Here is a 17,681-nt window from a genome sequence, read left to right on the forward strand (position 1 = left end):
TCAAAGTGTACTTCCTTTCCCTTTTAAGCTTTCCAGTGTAGAATAGGATAATCATTAATGTTCCTTCAGAGAGCACTTGGTCTTTTGAAAAAGACGAGGTAGAGTATTTGGGGTATTCAAAGGACTTTCCCCAGTTTTCCAGGAACTGGTTCTTTTGGTTTGCAGAGATTGTCATGAACAGGCACTGAGCTCTTCCAAGGAATGAGTTTGTTAAAATTTAGTATGAAAAAAGTTCAAGTAGTAATATATTGTCATTTTACCCAAATAAATATCAAACCTTGTCCTCAATTCTTCTTTCCAGAAGGCTTATCAGGTTGGTCACAGTCTGTGATAGGGAACCATCCAATGCATCAACAATTATCAGACCCAAGCACATTCTCCCAGCATCAACCAATGGAGAGAGATGATTCTGGAATGGTAGCCCCCTCTAACATTTTTCATCAACCTATGGCAAGCAGTTTTCTGGATTTTTCTAAAGTGAGTCAACAAACATTGTAACTTGTTTAACACTTTGCCAGCTAGTGTTAAGGAATAGTTTGTATTGAAATAATTCTTCCTTTTGGTGTAACAAGTTTGTTTCCATGACTTGGCCAGATCTTTTAGTAGTTTCCCTTTTCTTCTTACTTAGCACAGGCTTATTGGTGAAACTAAAATATGGAAAAGTTGAAGGTATTATATGTGTTCATCAAAGTTGGGAAATTTCCTGATACTGGACTTCGTTAGGTTGTTTTTCTTCTTGTTGAAAAGTATTGCTGGGGCACCTGGGTGGCTCAGTGGTTGAGCATCTATCTGCCTTTGGCTCAGGATGTGATCCCGGGGTTCTGGGATCAAGTCCTGCATTGGGCTCCCTCACAGGGAACCTGCTTCTCCCTCTGCCTATGTCTCTGCCTCTCTCTGTATGTCTCTCATGAATAAAAAAATAAAATCTTAAAAAAAAAAAAAAGTATTGCTTATGCAGGTAACCACTTTTGGTTTTTCACTACTGTATGATGCTATATTTTTAAAGACTCCTAAGGAGCTCTGTGGATGATGGGAAATTAGAGATATCTAATCTGGAATTATGGAATCATCATTTATAATCACTTCAGGATTAAACCTTTCTTTCTGCTGTCATAGGGTCTGCCAATTTCCATGTATGGAGGCACCATAATACCCTCTCATCCTCAGCTTGCTGATGTTCCAGGAGGACCTCTGTTTAATGGACTTCACAACCCAGATCCTGCTTGGAACCCTATGATAAAAGTTATTCAAAATTCAACTGAATGCACTGATGCCCAGCAGGTAAAATAGACTTAATGCTCTTTTATTTTGTCATGTTATTCTTTTAATTCTTTGGGTAATACAAAATCTAAATATCAAGTCATGACATCTGACCATCTTCATCTGAATTTTTTCAATATCAATATGATGCTACTAAACATTTTATCTCATGTATGTGTATTCTTCCTAGGCAGAAACAGTGAATTGCCATTGCATTTATATATTCAATTTGTAAATGTCTAAAGATTCCTAATTAGAAATTCCAATTTTTCCTCCCCCTTTTCAGATTTGGCCTGGCACGTGGGCTCCTCATATTGGAAACATGCATCTCAAATATGTCAACTAAATTAGAAGGTCTTACTCTTTAGCCTTGTTTGAGAAACCTATGACCTTGGAAGAACTCTGGGGATTTTTTTTTTTTTTTTAATGTGCCTAACTAAGCAATTTTCTCTGAGGCATTAGCAATGGAAATTTGATTGCCCGTTGTATAAGAACAAAGTGATTTCCTATCCACCTGATTATGTTCTCTGGTTAGTTTAGCCACTTTGAACTTAGTGCTTTTGGCTAAACATACTGAATGCTACTTGTATGCAGAAAAGAATTAGATGATTACATGTTTCAACCTTTTAGGGTGGTAAATACATGTACAATTGTTTACATACTAAAAGGAAAAAGTTGAGTAAATTTCTTGTCATATAGTGGCTCTACTTAATGTAGCCTGTATTAATGTGAAATATTTACCAGAATATTCAATAAAAAGATGAACAGTGTTTAGAAGTGGGGTGTGATCCTTTCAGTGGTCATGCAGATATTACCCAATTCACAATCCTATTGAACCAAGTTGTTAATACTGTATTTCTAACAGGCATCTCACATTTTACACTTTGAAGATCATTTTTAGACTGCCTTGGAAAAGTGTTTTGTAGACTAGTTATCTACCAATTCTGTGTTAAAAATTCCTTATTGTTCTCTTCCGTATCATTTTGTAAGTGGGAAAGTTTCAAGCCTCTGCAATTTGTCTTTTGTGACTTTAGCAGATAGGCCTCTGCTGGGGTTAGCTCCTTATGGATGATGAGTGTCAATAAGGACCAAAGGATTGCAATCAGATGACACTGAACAAATTTAGCGACACTCAAATCCTCAAAGTTCAGGCTCTTTTTGTGCTTCCTGACTTGTATCTAAAGACTTATTTGGTTTTAGTGTTTTATGTTTTATTTGGGTTGGGACATAGCAGTGGGTGGGAGTGCCTCCTGTAATACTGTGGTATTGTTGATCACGAGAGTAATCTTTATAAATATGTGACTAATTCTGGGCTTAGTTCCACAGCCCCAAGTATGAAGAGCCAGTATGTTTAACAAGCTAAACACAGGGACACTAGAATGGATTGCCTTGGCCAAACTATAGGTTCTGCCAAAAATCTGATGCAATAGAGAAGGAAAAACAACCCTCTGAAAAGAACAGCCATCAACATATTCATATTTTAATGTAGTGGAATTTCCTGGTTTTATGTATAGGCACTTTAGAAAATAAAACAAGAAAAAGTTTAAGGCTGATAGAGGAGTCACAACACACATCAAGACAAAGAAGAATGTACAAAAAAGTAGTAATAGCAGCAGAGCCATATAAGCAGCACTTTTCAATTTTCATACCACCAGGAGTTCTTAATCTTACCTGCCTGGCTCCTAAAGCCACCGCTAAATGAGACACACCAAGTTCTGTGTTAGACATGCCTGGTTCTTTTGTCTTCCATATTATCTTATATATGAGAGCTTCTTTAACCTCATTTCTTGTTTTCTATTTTGAGTGGATTTGGAGAGTATCAGGTGTTGAAGGTCCTGCTTTTTTAGTGCTTTGATAAACACATCAGATTCTCAAAAGACCCCTTGGATCACCTATATATCTTGATGTTTCTATTTATCACTAACAATAAAATGACCAAAAAAAACACCTAATATTAGTGAAATAAATGTGTCCATGAGGGACACAGAGAGAGGCAGAGACATAGGCAGAGGGAGAAGCAGACTCTTCACAGGGAGCCCAATGCGGGACTCGATCCTAGAACTCTAGGATCATGACCTGAGCCGAAGGCAGACGCTCAACCACTGAGCCACCCAGGTGTCCCAATGAGAAATAATATTAAGCAAATTATTCAGTGGGACAAAAATGCTTTTCCTGTTTTGACCATCTACAATACATTTGAATTATCTGGGAGAGCCCTTAATTCTATCTTCTGCACCTTGAGGATAACAGAATGAGAAATTTTATCTCCAGTCAGGAACTAAAATCCATGCAAAGAGGGGGCAATTAGGAGAAACCCTTAGAGGATTAGGAAAAAACAGGAGCTGTGCAGTCAGTAGTAGCTATTTAGGATACCCTCCTCCCTGCCTTCTTTTCTTTCTGTTCGGATCCTTCCTCGCCAACCCATTTTGCCTGCTATAATCTCTTCTTCCTCTGTCTTGCCTCTTCCTGGCATTACTTTACTGCTCTTTTACCATCCTGAACCTTGGATTAAACCTAGCTCAGGTAAGAACTTAATTACTTTAAAAATATGTGAGGGATATGGGAGGTGGCAGCATGGGTTCAGTGGAATAAGACAAGCCTAAATTCTGTTTTTGTTTCTGTTGCTTGAAGCTTCATGATCTTAGGCAAGTCATTTTTCATTTCTGGGCTTCACTTTCCTCAACTGAAAATAAAATTGAACATAAATGAACCCAAAGAGTCTCCTAGTGCTAACACAGATTTTCTCCTTTTTCTTGTGAATGAGAATATATGAGATGAGAATACTGAAAGCTAATAGAATGTTTACATTACTGAGGTAATGTAACCAACTATCATTGATTCTCACATGGAATCAGAAGCCTGCTGTTGTGTGGGACAGTACTGATTTTGAAATTTTAATAGAGTCAGAAGAAAACCTTGCACATTCATAGTGAGACCTCAGATCATTAAGAAACATCCTGCTGAGGCATAGATTGAACCCCATGAGAATAACAGCTCTTTCAAGGAATACAACTGATATCATCGAGGTTTCTGGACCCATTTATTTCAAGTAGTAGTGTAATAAAATTCCACCACCAATAAAATTATTGATGTTTAAGTCCCTTTAAACCTATTGTGGCTACAGTGTGCTGACTTGCCTTTTTATAGGCCAGTCTCCTTCCTTCAGTCCCTGCTCTCAAAGGGGAAATCCCATCACCTCAGCTAACCAGACCGAAGAAGAGAGTTGGACAGCCAATGGTGGCCTCTCCTAACCAGAGGTAAGAAATCTCAAGACTTGGAACTACAATTTTCAACTCTTCCTGTAGCTTCTGGCCAAATCCTCTTCCCATCTTCAAAGTTAGCCCATAAGGGAACCATCCTCAGTTTGAGGTGGCTTGTAGAAGGGGAAAGGCTGGTCATATTATAGTTTCAAGCCAAACAAAAAGGAGTAGTTAGTAAACTTGATTCTGTCCCACTGTTCAAGACCTTTGGACCACATTGAAAACCCAGGAAGTAGCAAATAAGCCTGTAGGAAAACAGCTTCTGAACATCTTGTTCTCTAACTAGCCCTAGATCTCTTCTACCAAGAAGTGTTGCTGGTTGTGACGTCTTTCCAGTGGACCCTGTCCTGGAATGAGGGGCTCTGAAAACCCCATATTTTCTATTCATCTTTAAAGATTTGTCACCATTTGTCATCAGACATTCTTCACCTTTACTTTATTCTGTAGCAAGTGAATGAGAGAAAGATAGTTTTAAGTATCCAGAATTTATGTGCATTAAGACCACATCCAATAAAGAGCAGAAGACTGGGCTCTAAGTCCTAATTTGGAAAATAGGATCAGCAGTCTCAACACCAGACTGCCAAACCTGTTTTGATTACTTTTATCTCCTGCTTTATCTTCATGGTATTGGTCTAAGTCCAAAGTAGTTTGGTAGCAGAGACCTGATATTCCCTTAAGGGCTTAATCAGTTCCCTGGGGTTGGAGCCTAGGCATAGATTTTTTGTTTTTTGTTTTTCTATTTTTCTGTTTTTCTTTTTCTTGTGCTTGTCTGTATCAAGCTCACATATTCTAATGGGTAATCAGTGTTGAGCCTCTAAACTCTTGGTCCTTCATCCAAATTGCATGCATGATGTATCTGGCTTTCTCTCTAAGGCCAATGATCTATCTCTTGTTCCCTAGCCTTTAGAGCACACACAGCACCTCAAAACAAGCTTCTAGTAGCCGTACATAGTAGTGGTAACTGCTGCTGTCATTGTGTAGTAGAGATGAACATAAGAGTGACCTCACTTCCACACTGATCCTTCTTGAAAACTCTGGACACTTCTCAGCCTCCTTTGGTGAATCCTCTTCCTCCACTACCCCTTAAATAAATGTTGATGTGCTCAGGCCTCTTCTTAGGCTGTATCTTCTATCCCAGTGATCTCATCCCACACTCTTGGATTTCACTCCACCCAGATCTCAGTCACTAGCCTAGATTTCTCCCCCTGAGCTTCAGACCCATAGATCTAACTCCTTGCCATGCTGTTCCATCTCAGCATTCCACACGTTATATATTTCCCAATATAAGACAGGCTTCTCTCTCTCTCTCTCTTTTTTTTTTTTTTTTTTTTTAAGATAGGCTTCTCTTATTTTCCCCACTTTATTAGGGGCTGCTGCTACCACCAAGACTTTTAAGTCAGAAGACTGGAAATTATCCTAGCTTAACTCCTTCTCTCTCACCTCACCCTTAATCAGTCACCTTATCTTTCCCCCTCTGTGTATGGGGATCCTGACAACTTCTCTCCATCCTCATAACCACTGCCCTTCTGTCTACCCCGTTTCACTAGGCTAGAATCCTCACCTTCAGTCTCATGGTCCTCTATCCTATTCCTCACTACCCCCACAAGACTTACCTCAAAAACTGAGTTGTGGGGGATCCCTGGGTGGCTCAGTGGTTTGGCGCCTGCCTTTGGCCCAGGGCACGATCCTGGAGTCCCGGGATCGAGTCCCGCGTCGGGCTCCCGGCATGAAGCCTGCTTCTCCCTCCTCCTCTGCCTCTCTCTCTCTCTCTCTCTCTCTCTATGTCTATCATAAATAAATAAATAAATATTTTTTAAAAAAACTGAGTTGTGATAGACAGCTCCTCACAGTCTGCTCCCAAACCTTACCCTCCAGCAGTGTCAATCAAGACCCTTCTTTTAGGCATACATAACTTTGTAAGATGTTCAAAAATATTTTGGAACAATAAAATATAAATATCCTTGTTACCTGAAGTGTTACTCTAAGGACCTACAGAGCTGAGGGACTGTATCACCTGGGACCTAGAAGCTCAGGTCCTACCCCAAACTTACTATATCAAAATCTTCATTTACAACATATCCAAGGTGATTTTTATGCACATTAAAGTTTGAGAAGCATTGAGTAGTAAAACACTTTTTTTTTTTTTTTTTTAGTGAGTGGAGAAATCAAAGCTAAGGGAAAATATGATGAAGCCAGAACTGAAGTAACATTAATATTGTTAAATGCATGAAATCCAGTGGTCTGTACTTAATTGGGGGGTGAATCGTAATACTGATTTTAAGGAAATGAAGACCCCTTGACCAAATCAAGGTGTTTAGTATGTGTAGGTACTAGGTTTAGTACTTTCTTCTCCACCACCCTTCTCCTGCCTCCTTTCATATCACTGTGACTACATCAAAAAAATCCTCTAAGGCCAGACTCTCTGATCTTCCTTTCCAGAGAGCTAAAGACCAAGCCCTTCTCACCAGCCCCCTGCCTTTCCTTAGTTTCTTAAAGTTAGTTAGCTATATCACTTCTGCTAAAAAGGCTACCATCCCTCTCTGACCTTCCCCTTCCTGCTGTGCACCAGGCCATAGGGCCACTTTTTACCCTGTACTGTAATTGATTAATGGGAGGCAGTCCCCAGCTGTAAGGAAGGGCACAGGTCCTGGCATCAGATACTCTCAGGTCTGACTCCCAGCTCCCCCTCCTATAAGATAGAACTCTCAACCAGGGACTTAATCTGGGCTTTCCTTTCCTCACCTGTCAAATGTGGCTAATAATAGTGCTTTACTGTACAAAACTGTTGAGAGAAATGGGTGAATTAACACAGGGCAGTAGTGTGTGCTGTGCCTTACCGGTCCTGGCACCCGGTTTAACCAGTAAATAGCTGAATGGCTACAGCCCTGAGTCAGGCGGCCAGTGTTGAGCCAGGAGGATGCAGGCCTGTGCGGAGGTCCGAACTCCTTTCAAGCTTCCCCTAGTCAGGCGGCCTGGAGTGGGGCGGGACCGTCGGGTTGAGTGACGGCTAGCGGCCCGCCCCGGGCGTGACGTCATCCCGGTGTTGCTGCGGCGCACGTGGTCCACTGAGTCTGCTTCTGAGTTAGCTGCACTGGGCGCCCTGGGCTGGCGCCCCTGCCGACTGCCGTCCTGCTCGCTATGTCCACATCCACGAGCTGCCCGATCCCCGGAGGCAGGGACCGGCTGCCCGACTGCTACAGCACCACGCCGGGGGGCACGCTATACGCCACTACCCCGGGAGGTCAGCAGGCCGGGCTGGGGGTCCGCGGGCCCTGGGCAGGCCCAGCGCGGGCGTCCTGTGGCGGGCTGGGAGAGGGGAGGTGCAGGCCTGGGATCCTCGCCGCAGGCCCCTTTACAGGCTGTAGCTTTTGCAGGGGGTGGGAGGGTGTTTGGAACTGAAGGCCGGTTCAGTCCCCTGAAACTTCGAAGTAAATGCACCGTGGCCTAAAGCCTAGCTCCTGGGTGACTGTGGACTGAACTCCCCACTGTGGCCTGGGTTTTAGGTGCCCCTCCCGACTTTGCCGCCTGGCATTAGGACCCAGAGCCCGAGCTGAGCTTGACCTCAGCAGGAAGCACCAGGTCTCCCAAAGCGGCTAAAGCAGGACTCAGGCAGTTGGGGCCAAAAAGCCTTGAGTATCTGCAGGTGGCTGGCAGCTGTTTGGTTGGGCTGATTGCCTGGGATCTTGAGCTGCTGGGCTCTTGGACCCAGGTTTCCTGCCACGTGGAGGCAGAAGGGAGGGGCAAGAACAGGGTAGGGCCCTTTGAGAACAGAACCGGGGCCAAGTTTCTTAGGCTTGGGCTTAGCCTGATAGGACTTGGGAGGGGTCAGGGTAAGTAAGAACAGTCTGTCCCTGTTTCACCGAGAAAGCAGCTGTCCAGAGAGCACACCTTCTCCTTGCCGGGTACCCAAACCCAGATGGCAGCAAGGGTGAAATCTGCTATTTGGCCTCTTGAGCCAACTGCCTGAAGGGCTAACGACCCCCCACCCTACAGAATTGGGAAGCCCCAGATCCAGCAGAGCCAGACAGGAGCAGTCTTTAGTACCTGAGTTCTCCCAAGTTTTGTGCTCCTCCTTAGAACTGAGACCTGAAGCTTCCCTAAACCAAAATACCTGGACCAGCTGGGATGCCCTACTTGCTTTATGGCACTTAGCCACATCTTGGTTAGACCTGGAAGTCTTTTAAGTGCTCTGAAGGCCAGTCAGCTGAGACCCTGGCCGGTCTGCAGAGCAGTAGCCCTTTAATACATGGGGAAATGTGAGTTCCAGGTCCCTTAAAAGCCTGGGTATGACACCCTATAAGCTCTGTACCCAAGCTCCAGCCTCTTACCTAGTTCCTACCCCTTGACAGGCACCAGGATCATCTACGACCGAAAGTTCCTGCTGGAGTGCAAAAATTCACCCATTGCCCGGACGCCGCCGTGCTGCCTCCCTCAGATTCCCGGGGTCACAACTCCTCCAACAGCCCCACCCTCCAAGCTGGAGGAGCTGAAGGAGCAGGAGACAGAGGAAGAGATACCCGGTAAGGAAAGCAGGGCCTAAAATTAAGAAATACTGGAGTCCAAATGCCCCTGTTCAGTAGAGTGAGGGTTTAACAGTGAGAGGGGTTTCTGTACTGATGCTAAATTTGCTGAGCTTGCAGACCCTCAGCCCATCAAACAGTCCCTGTCTTCTTTTTCTCCAGATGACGCACAATTTGAAATGGACATCTAATCCAGTGCAGATGATCCTGTGTGGAATTAGAGGAATCCCTCATACCACTGCTGCCATCACCTCTTCCTGGTGTATTCCAAACACCAGGTGGCCTCATAATCTGGAAGGGAGTGACTTGGTGTCGGGCCTCCCTTAGTTCTGAGGCAACTAGACCAGGGATACGAGTGGGCAACTTGCCAAGCCCTTAGCTCTTTCCCTTCCGTCTGTAGATGCTCCTCCCAACGCCCAGCCCTCCATCATCAGGGGCTGAGGCTGGGACTAAGGGATGGAGTATGTCACTGTCTAACTGCTTAGTAAAAATTCAAAGAAATGCTTTGACTCTGGTGTTCTCCTTGATACTGACCTTCCCATCTCAGCCACAAAGCTGAGGGCCCCAGCAGACCTGGTGAGGATCAGAGGTCCCCCAGTCCATTCCCAGCTGTCATTAGGTCCACTTTCAGCAGCAGTGAGAGCCAAAGGCAGGTTATGGGGGCAGGCTACAAGAGCTGCCAAGCCATAAACAGCAATAGCAATAGCCTGACCCTTGCCAAGGGCCGTTCTAGCCTTTCCAGGAAGCAACCTTCCTGGAATTGGGCCTCTCCAGCAGTCCCTCCCTATTGATTCCAAATCAGGAAAAGGAGGCACTGCCCTAGAGTTTAACCTTCTCCAGTCCCTCCCATGCTTTTTCTGCCTTCCACCCATAAGTATCGTCCCCTGTTCCAACACTGAAAACCTGTATCCTCCCTTCTCAGCATAATTTAAGCCTCTATGACCCCTTCCATTTGGCTCTCCTGTCCTCAAGAGGGTTAGAAGACTTCAGGGCCCAGAATGAGTTAGCAGCTTACTTGGTGAATCAGTCATGATCCTACCCACCTAACTACCCCCAAGCACGCCTCCAAAAAGTCATGATCCCATGTTTCAGCAATCCAGTCTTCTTCATTTATACAGCTATGTTCTAATCTCTATAGCACTGTATGTCTCAAGGGTAACCAGAGTACAAACAGAGCAGTCTTCTTTTCTTGAGGGAAAAATCTTCTCTATTTGAGCCTCTGTTCTTATGCTGCAACGAAGTTATACAAAAATAGAGATACTCAGCCCAGCAAGGAATATGTGTTTCAGTCTATTTTGGGGGAAAGTGGCAGAAGTAATTGGTCATGCCTAGCAAAGTCATTCATGATGAAAGGAGGAAGAAGAGAGGCTTGTAAGGTACACAGATAGCAAGGCAGTCAAGGATACCATAAGGGACCAGTTTGGCACAAGAAGGGCTTCTCTCTCCTACCCAGACCCCACTATTAAGATGTTTTTTATTAAAACACATGTTATGGGTAACAACACTCTTCCCTGTGGCCCAGGTGGCTGGCACCTCTTCCCCCAGAGATGGGTGGAGCAGGCCAACAATCCCAAGGAGGCAGGCAGTCTCCCAAGTGGTAAGAGGGAGCCAGATGAGAGAAGGCCTCCCTGCCAAAGCAGAGGAAATGGTGTGAAGTGAGTCAGGATCCCACAGGATTACGGAGCCTCTTGGACGCCTGGTACTGTCTGGAACTCCTCAGCTGTAGCTGTAGATGTCTCTTCATTGGCCTCTTCCTCTGAAGACAGGTTCCTCTTTTCTGCAATTAACCTTTTAACTCCCACCATCCACTGACTGACCTCAGTCACATGGTCAACCATGAGTGAGCAGTGGATGTTATCTGCAGCATCCCACTGGTGACTTGAAAGCTCTGAGGAAAGAAGAGCAGGTAAACAAGCAGCTTAGGGCAAAACACCTAGCTCCCACTCTTCTCATCCCAACCAGTCAGAATCTCAGTATCTATTCCAGCTCAGCCATCCATGACAAGTTGAGGGAGCTAGGCTATACCAAAGGACCCAGCCATACCTTGCACCAGGAGAGCCATCCTCTTCTTCACAGACACTGACAGCTTCCCTCCAGCCCACTGCTCCTGCAGCAGAGCCAGGCGTCGGCTGATGTCATCACATACTTGCTTCTGAGAGACAAAAGGGCCCTCCAAGTCAGTGCTGCTAACCCAACAGGGCCAGAGGAAAGACCACACCAAATAGGAAGTGTACATACTTTCTCTGGCCCAGAGAACACTTCATCTGAAGAGTTCTGGTTAGAGGCCCCACTGAGAATCTGATAAAACTTACACATCTCCCAAGAAAAATCCATGTATGGCTAGAATTTTAAATTTTCCAGTTTCTCAGATCCTCAGAAACTCATTCTGTAGTGCTATTTTACAAACAAGGAAACTAAGGATCTCGGTCCTTTTATCATCCCACTAGTGTGCCAGGGCTTATTACCTTTGTGTGGCCACGGCAATCCTCCAGTGCCTCTTTCAAAGGTTTGAGCACATCTTCCAGCAGAGTTTCAGATTCCATCACTGGGAGATTTGCTGGCTTCACACTGGAGGCAAGATAACTCCCCACAGGAGGGGGCCTGGAAGCCTGACTTGAAGGAGGTGGAGGCCCCATTGGAGGGGGCCCCTGAGAAGTCTGGGAGGCAGGGACTGAAAAGGTAAAAGCAAGATCAAGCACACATGGCTGAAACGGGTAAAAAGCTCGACTCTAACTTCATCCCTTGTAGAGGGCTACTCTCTAGGACAACTCATTCACTCAGAAATGTGTATTTATGAAGTCTCTACCACATGCCAGAAATGTGCAAGGCACCAGAGATAGAGTAGTAAAGCAGACGGATTAGGTTCCTGACCTCAAGAGAGCAGAAATTCTAGGGAAAGGAAAATACATACAAGAAAATTATAAGTTATGCTGCATGTTACAAAGAAAACATGATGTAATGAGGAGGAACAGTAGGGGCACCTGAGCAGCTCAGGCCATTAAGCCTTGGACTCCTGATTTTGGCTCAGGTCATGAACTAATGGTTGTGAGATGGAGCCCTGCGTTTGGCTGGATGCTCCTCGTGGAGTCCACTTGAGAGTCTCTCTGCCCCTCCCCCAGCTCATGCACACACTCTAGCTCTCTCTCTTTCCTTCAAAATAAATAAAATCTTAAAAAGGAGGAGGGAAATAGTACAGAGAACTACCTAAAGTCAGTGTTTAAGGAAGGCCTTCTCAGGTGACTTACAGTTTATCCATGCTCACCTATTCTGTGGCATTTGGCAAGTTACCTTTAACCTTAGAGCTTGGGTTCCTTTTCTGAAAAATGGGGATATCATGGTAGTAGCACTTCTTTCACAGGGTTGCAGTGTTGATTAAGTGAAAATATAGGTGCAACTGCTAGAGTAATGTGTAGCAAAAATTGTTCACAAAGTTAATAGCTAGTGGATAAGCTCAATACTCCCATGAAAACCATGTACCTGGCTGAGGTAAGGGCAGTGCCTAAAAGGCAGAGTTAAGTCTTGACTTGTTCAAGTTACATAAACCAGCACCATGTGGCTGGAAATTATTAACCCTGAAGAAGGCAGTGTTAGCTATCTCTAGAGAAGCAGGCAGGGGTCCAGACCATATAGGGCTTTGGAGGAGTTTGGTCTTAAGCTTAAAAGTAATGGAAAGCCACTGCAGGTTTATAAAAAGCAGGGATGATATGACTAGACTTGTTTTTTAAGACATTTGCTCTGTATGGTCTGTGAAAAATGGATAATAGGTCAAGAATGGAGGCATGGACAATAGCTGAGAAGTTAATGGAATAGTTCAGGAAAAAGAGCAGACGAAGGGAAATGGAGTGGTCTGAGCTTTATTTAGGAGGAGGGAGCAACAGGACTTTTGGAATGGAATGAGGGAGAGGAGTCAAGGATGACTCTTGGTCTCTGCCTGTAGTAATAGGATGGTGGAAAGCCTGTGGAAAAAGAGAAAACTAGAAGAAAACAGTCATTTGACTTCTAGACATCAACATTCACATGGATGATTAATTCATCTTGTTCAGTTTGGCCTCTCAAGTTTCTCGAGCTCCTTGCCTCCAATGATTTTCCCCACCCTTCCACAAAGCAGTCGCTTACTGCTCTCTGCTTTGTTCTTAACAACACTGTGCCATCTCCAAAATCTGACCACCTCCTCTATCCTTCCAGCCCAACCAGTCAGAGTTCATGCATTAAAATCATTCCCTTATAGATACTCTTAACTCACTTATCCCCTCCCACTGTCCCACTTTCCTGGTAAAACCAGCTTGTCCACACTTGTTGGAAAGAAAAACAGAACCATGCTGTTCATTTACACTTCAAATTCATGGGTACAGGGATCCCTGGGTGGCACAGAGGTTTGGCGCCTGCCTTTGGCCCAGGGCGCGATCCTGGAGACCCGGAATCAAATCCCACTTCGGGCTCCCGGTGCATGGAGCCTGCTTCTCCCTCTGCCTGTGTCTCTGCCTCTGCCTCTCTCTCTCTCTCTCTCTCTCTGTGTGACTATCATTAAAAAAAAAAAAAAAAACAAACCCATGGGTACAGGGGCACCTGGGTGGCTCAGTTGGTTGAGAGTCTGCCTTTGACTCGGGTCATGATCCCAGGGTCCTGGGACAGAGTTCCATGTAGGGGCTCCCTGCTCTGCAGGGAGTGTTTCTCCTTCTGCCCCTCCTCCTACTTGTTCTCTCTCTCACACTTGCTTTCTCTCTTAAGTAGATAAATAAAATCAAATACATTCATGGAAAGGTATTCAACACTGCCTGGAATTCCTATCCTTTGCCTCATTTTTCCATTTTTTTCAGAACTCTTCACATTTTCTCTCTGAGTTTTTCTATCTTCTCCCCTTACTTTTCCTTTCCCTGCATTCTACATATGACCCCACCTCATATTTCACTGAGAAAAGAGAGGCCATTAAACAGGAACTCTCTCTCATCTTCCCATCACCTTTTCTACTAATCCATCAGTACCTGTGGCCACTTTCCTTCCTCCTCTGATAGATAAGGCCATCCTTCCATACTCATGCCAGCCTCTTGTCTTCTCTAGGCTTGTCTCCTGCAGTTAGCCTGTTTTCTTACACCATCGGTATACAAACATGCTCTAGTGTTTTACCATCTTAACAAAAATTCTCCCTTAGGTCACATTCCATCCTTAGTCACAGCCTCATTTCCGTCTCACAGCAGAATTTCTTGAAGGAGCTATACGGTCTATAGTTAGTTTCTCTACTTCATTTTACATTCTCTTCTCTGGTCATTTCAGCTGGGTTTCTACGCTTACCTCTCCACAACTGCTTCTGTTAGGTAACCAGTGTCTGTGTAGTTTAGCAAATCCTTTTAGCAGGCCCCTTTTCTCTGATCTGACCTCTCACATCATCCATCATAGTCGAGTCAAAATTTTATTCTGTTGGAGTAAATTTTACTTTTCTTCTTGCTTCTTTAGCTATTTCCCAAGCCCCTTTAAACTAGAACCTTGAAATGCTAGAGAGCCTTAGGGCTCTGTCTTGGATCCTCTTTAGGGTTCTATCCACAATTCTCCTTAAGTACCTTATTCAAACCCACAATGTCAAACACCATCCAAACGATCATGACTCATTTCTGCAATTCTGGCCTAGACCTCCCCACAGTAGCTGTCCAGATTTAACAGGCCAAGACAAAGCTTGCCTTTCCTCTCTCCCCAAACCTCTTACCGCCCCCCATTTCCTGGTTTCCCATATCTATGAACAATACCAGCTAGTTCCTCAAGCAAAAAATTTAAGTTATGTTGATGCTTCTTTCTCACCTATATCTATTCCTGTTGAGTTCCTCAGTAACATATGCCATACCCATCCAATTCCTGCCACCTCTATACTGCCAACTCTAGTTCGAATCATCATTAAATCTTGCCCATATTACTGAAATAGCCTTTCCATATCTTCCCTAAAATCCTTTCTCCATGTAGCAGGCACAGTGATCTTTCTTAAGATGTGCATCAGTGTTTCTCAACCTGGGGATATTTTGCCCCCAGTGCAAATGTCTGGAGGCACTTTCGGCTGTCACAACTGAGTGAATGCTACTGGCATCTAGTGGGTAGAAATCAGGAATACTGCAAACATCCTACAAAGTACTAGACAGTCCCTGGCTGGAACAAAGAGTTATCGGGCCCAAAATGTCAATCATGCCAAGGTTAAAAGACCATGATTTATGCGGCGCCTGAGTGGCTCAGTTAAGCGTCTGAATCTTGATGTCAGCTCAAGTCATGACCTCAGGGTTGTGAGACTGAGCCCTGCATTGGGCTCTGCGCTGGGCACGGAGCCTACTTGGGATTCTTTCAGTCCCTCTGCCCCTCCCCTGCTCACTCTCTCTTTCAAAAAATAACAGGGACACCTGAGTGGTTCAGTGGTTGAGCATCTGCCTTTGGCTCAGGTCGTGATCCTGGGGTCCTAGGATTGAGTCCCGCATTGGACTCCCCGCAGGGAGCCTGCTTCTCCCACTGTGTTTCTGTGTCTCACGAATAAATAATTTTTTTAAATCTTAAAAAAAATAGGGGATCCCTGGGTGGCGCAGTGGTTTGGCGCCTGCCTTTGGCCCAGGGCGCGATCCTGGAGACCCGGGATCGAATCCCACGTCGGGCTCCTGGTGCATGGAGCCTGCTTCTCCATCTGCCTGTGTCTCTGCCTCTCTCTCTCTCTCTGTGACTATCATAAATAAATAAAGAAAAAAAAATATTTAAAATCTTAAAAAAATAAACCCTGGTTTGTGTCATCATTCCTCCATAGTGCTGAGTATAGACAACATAGGGTTATTGAAAGAGCTAAATCTGAGCCTCTTTGCTGGGGCCATAGCTCCAACTGTTCACATGAGACATGCTCAAAAGTAAAGGCATCCCTCTACTTTGAACTTTTCAATGGCTTCAATTTACACAGATTAAAATATAAACTCCCTATCCTGGTTTACAAAGCCCACTATGATATGGCCCCTGCCTGCTTCTCAGATTTTAATTTCTCTGACTTAGCCCACTGTGCTCGAGCCATTAGGTATTCCTTCAGTCTGATTTGGCCAAACTTGCTCTCAGGGCCTTTGTGCTGGCTGTTTTCAGTGTGTGGAATGCTCTTGCACCTGAGTCTTTACGTGGCTAGATTTTAACTATTCACTTTAATGTCAGCTCCTCAGCCATCTAAGTTACAGAGTCACTCTTGCATTACCCTGTTTTCTCTGCAGAACACTCACCACTACTTCATTTGTCTATCTCCAAAGCTAGAGTATAGCCTCGCTTGGAGATAGACATGGAAACAAACCTTTTTTATCTTGTTCACTGCTGTCTAGTTTGCCTCAAGCAGTGCCTGGCTGAGAGATACTCAGTAGGTAACAATGAATGAATAGACACATTAAATCTGGATGCTTACCATATAATCAAGTGAAGATGTAGCCAGAGACAAATGAATATACCACTATGGTATTCCAGGAAGAGACACAAATTGTTAATAAAATGTGAAAACAATTTGAGAATAAAAAGTAGATCTAAAAAAATCCTAAGTCTGGATAAGCTCACCTATAATGAAAGCAAAGAGGGATTCTTTTCAAACTTACCACTTACTGACCTAGGCAGAATTTGCTCGGAAAAGGGCTGCCCTGTGCCCCGTTATGGCGTTCAACCTCTCGGGAAGAGACCTCCGAGGAGTAAAAAGGGCCCTCGGGCCAGGCTTATCCCCGGCACCGCCCTGTCGGCCGGTCTCCGCGCGTGGGACCCCCACGCACCTCTGGGAGAGCCATCCTGGGGAGCGGCGATCCTTTTGGTGAGCGGGGTGCGCTTAGGTCCACCGGCCAGAGTCTGCAGCCCGTAGGAGAACTGAGGCGGGTCGTTCCAGCCACGCTCCTTGTTGCCTGCGGAAGCGAGAGGACACATGAAGCGAGCCTGGGGAAGACGAAGGCTCTACCCCCCAGGGCAGCAGCTGCCCTTGGCCGGGGTGGGGGACGACCAGCGCCCCTAGGCCGCCGGCCGCGCTCACCCGGCTTCACGTACAGCTCCGCCATCTCCACTTCCTCAGGGTCCGCAGCCCATGGCGTCACTTCCGGGGCGGCCGCACACCCGCGGGTCCGGATGGCCCCGGCCGCCCGGAGCCCTCTAGGTTGAACGGCTGTTCAGAAAAGCCGGGGGCCGTCGTGGGGACACTGCGCCTGCTCCCCGAGGAACTCGAGCTCCCGCTAATACCGCACCGGGGCTCTGATCACAAGGCACTAGAGGACGCGGTTTTCCAGGAGGCGGCGCTCCAGAGTCCGAATGCCCGGTAGGTTCAAACTGTCACAGTTGCCCCGGAGACCAAGTTTTAACCACCAGCAGCTCCAGCCCCACAAATGCCCCTGTGTGATCTAGCCAGGTGGAATCCTAGAACCTCACCGCTGCCCGGCACATCTATACTCTCTAGGCTCAGTAATTTTCCTTCAGGACTTAGATGTCGATTCTTCAGGAAGCCTCTAATGCTTTGGATCAGGTTAACCCCCTGACCCGAGCCTCCACAACCTTGAGATTTGCTAGTTGTACTACATACTGTCTTCTACTTTAGCTCTTGTTCGGCTCCCCTTCTGATGATCTCATATTTTATATCCCCACTGCCTAGCACACAGACCTTAGAAATTACATTTGTTTAATGAAT

General features: G+C 45.4%; 3 protein-coding genes across 3 annotated transcripts in view; 2 read left to right on the forward strand and 1 right to left on the reverse strand.

The window, feature by feature from the left end:
- Nucleotides 1-2,037, forward strand: part of ANKHD1 (ankyrin repeat and KH domain containing 1) — a 118,840-nt gene extending 116,803 nt beyond the window's left edge. Inside the window, exons 32-34 of the mRNA NM_001204095.1 lie at nt 302-477; nt 1,117-1,281; nt 1,547-2,037. Coding sequence (NP_001191024.1) covers nt 302-477; nt 1,117-1,281; nt 1,547-1,606 — 401 coding nt within the window. The 3' untranslated portion in view covers nt 1,607-2,037. The remainder of the gene's footprint in view (nt 1-301; nt 478-1,116; nt 1,282-1,546) is intronic.
- Nucleotides 2,038-7,602: 5,565 nt separating this feature from the next.
- Nucleotides 7,603-9,541, forward strand: EIF4EBP3 (eukaryotic translation initiation factor 4E binding protein 3). The gene is made up of 3 exons (NM_001202524.1): nt 7,603-7,761; nt 8,870-9,040; nt 9,203-9,541. Exons 1-3 carry the CDS (start codon nt 7,659-7,661, stop codon nt 9,229-9,231), a joined length of 303 nt encoding a protein of 100 aa, NP_001189453.1. The 5' UTR covers nt 7,603-7,658; the 3' UTR covers nt 9,232-9,541.
- A 768-nt stretch (nt 9,542-10,309) lies between these two features.
- SRA1 (steroid receptor RNA activator 1) lies at nt 10,310-17,289 on the reverse strand. Its single transcript, XM_038530346.1, has 5 exons — nt 17,037-17,289; nt 16,786-16,911; nt 11,506-11,711; nt 11,084-11,192; nt 10,310-10,928 (listed from the first exon to the last, which is right to left on the reverse strand). The coding sequence occupies exons 1-5, from the start codon at nt 17,059-17,061 to the stop codon at nt 10,717-10,719; spliced, it is 678 nt and encodes a 225-aa protein (XP_038386274.1). The 5' UTR covers nt 17,062-17,289; the 3' UTR covers nt 10,310-10,716.
- Nucleotides 17,290-17,681: the final 392 nt, after the last annotated feature.

This window comes from Canis lupus, chromosome 2 (genome assembly GCF_011100685.1).
Source record: "Canis lupus familiaris isolate Mischka breed German Shepherd chromosome 2, alternate assembly UU_Cfam_GSD_1.0, whole genome shotgun sequence".
NCBI classification, from domain to species: Eukaryota; Metazoa; Chordata; class Mammalia; order Carnivora; family Canidae; genus Canis; species Canis lupus.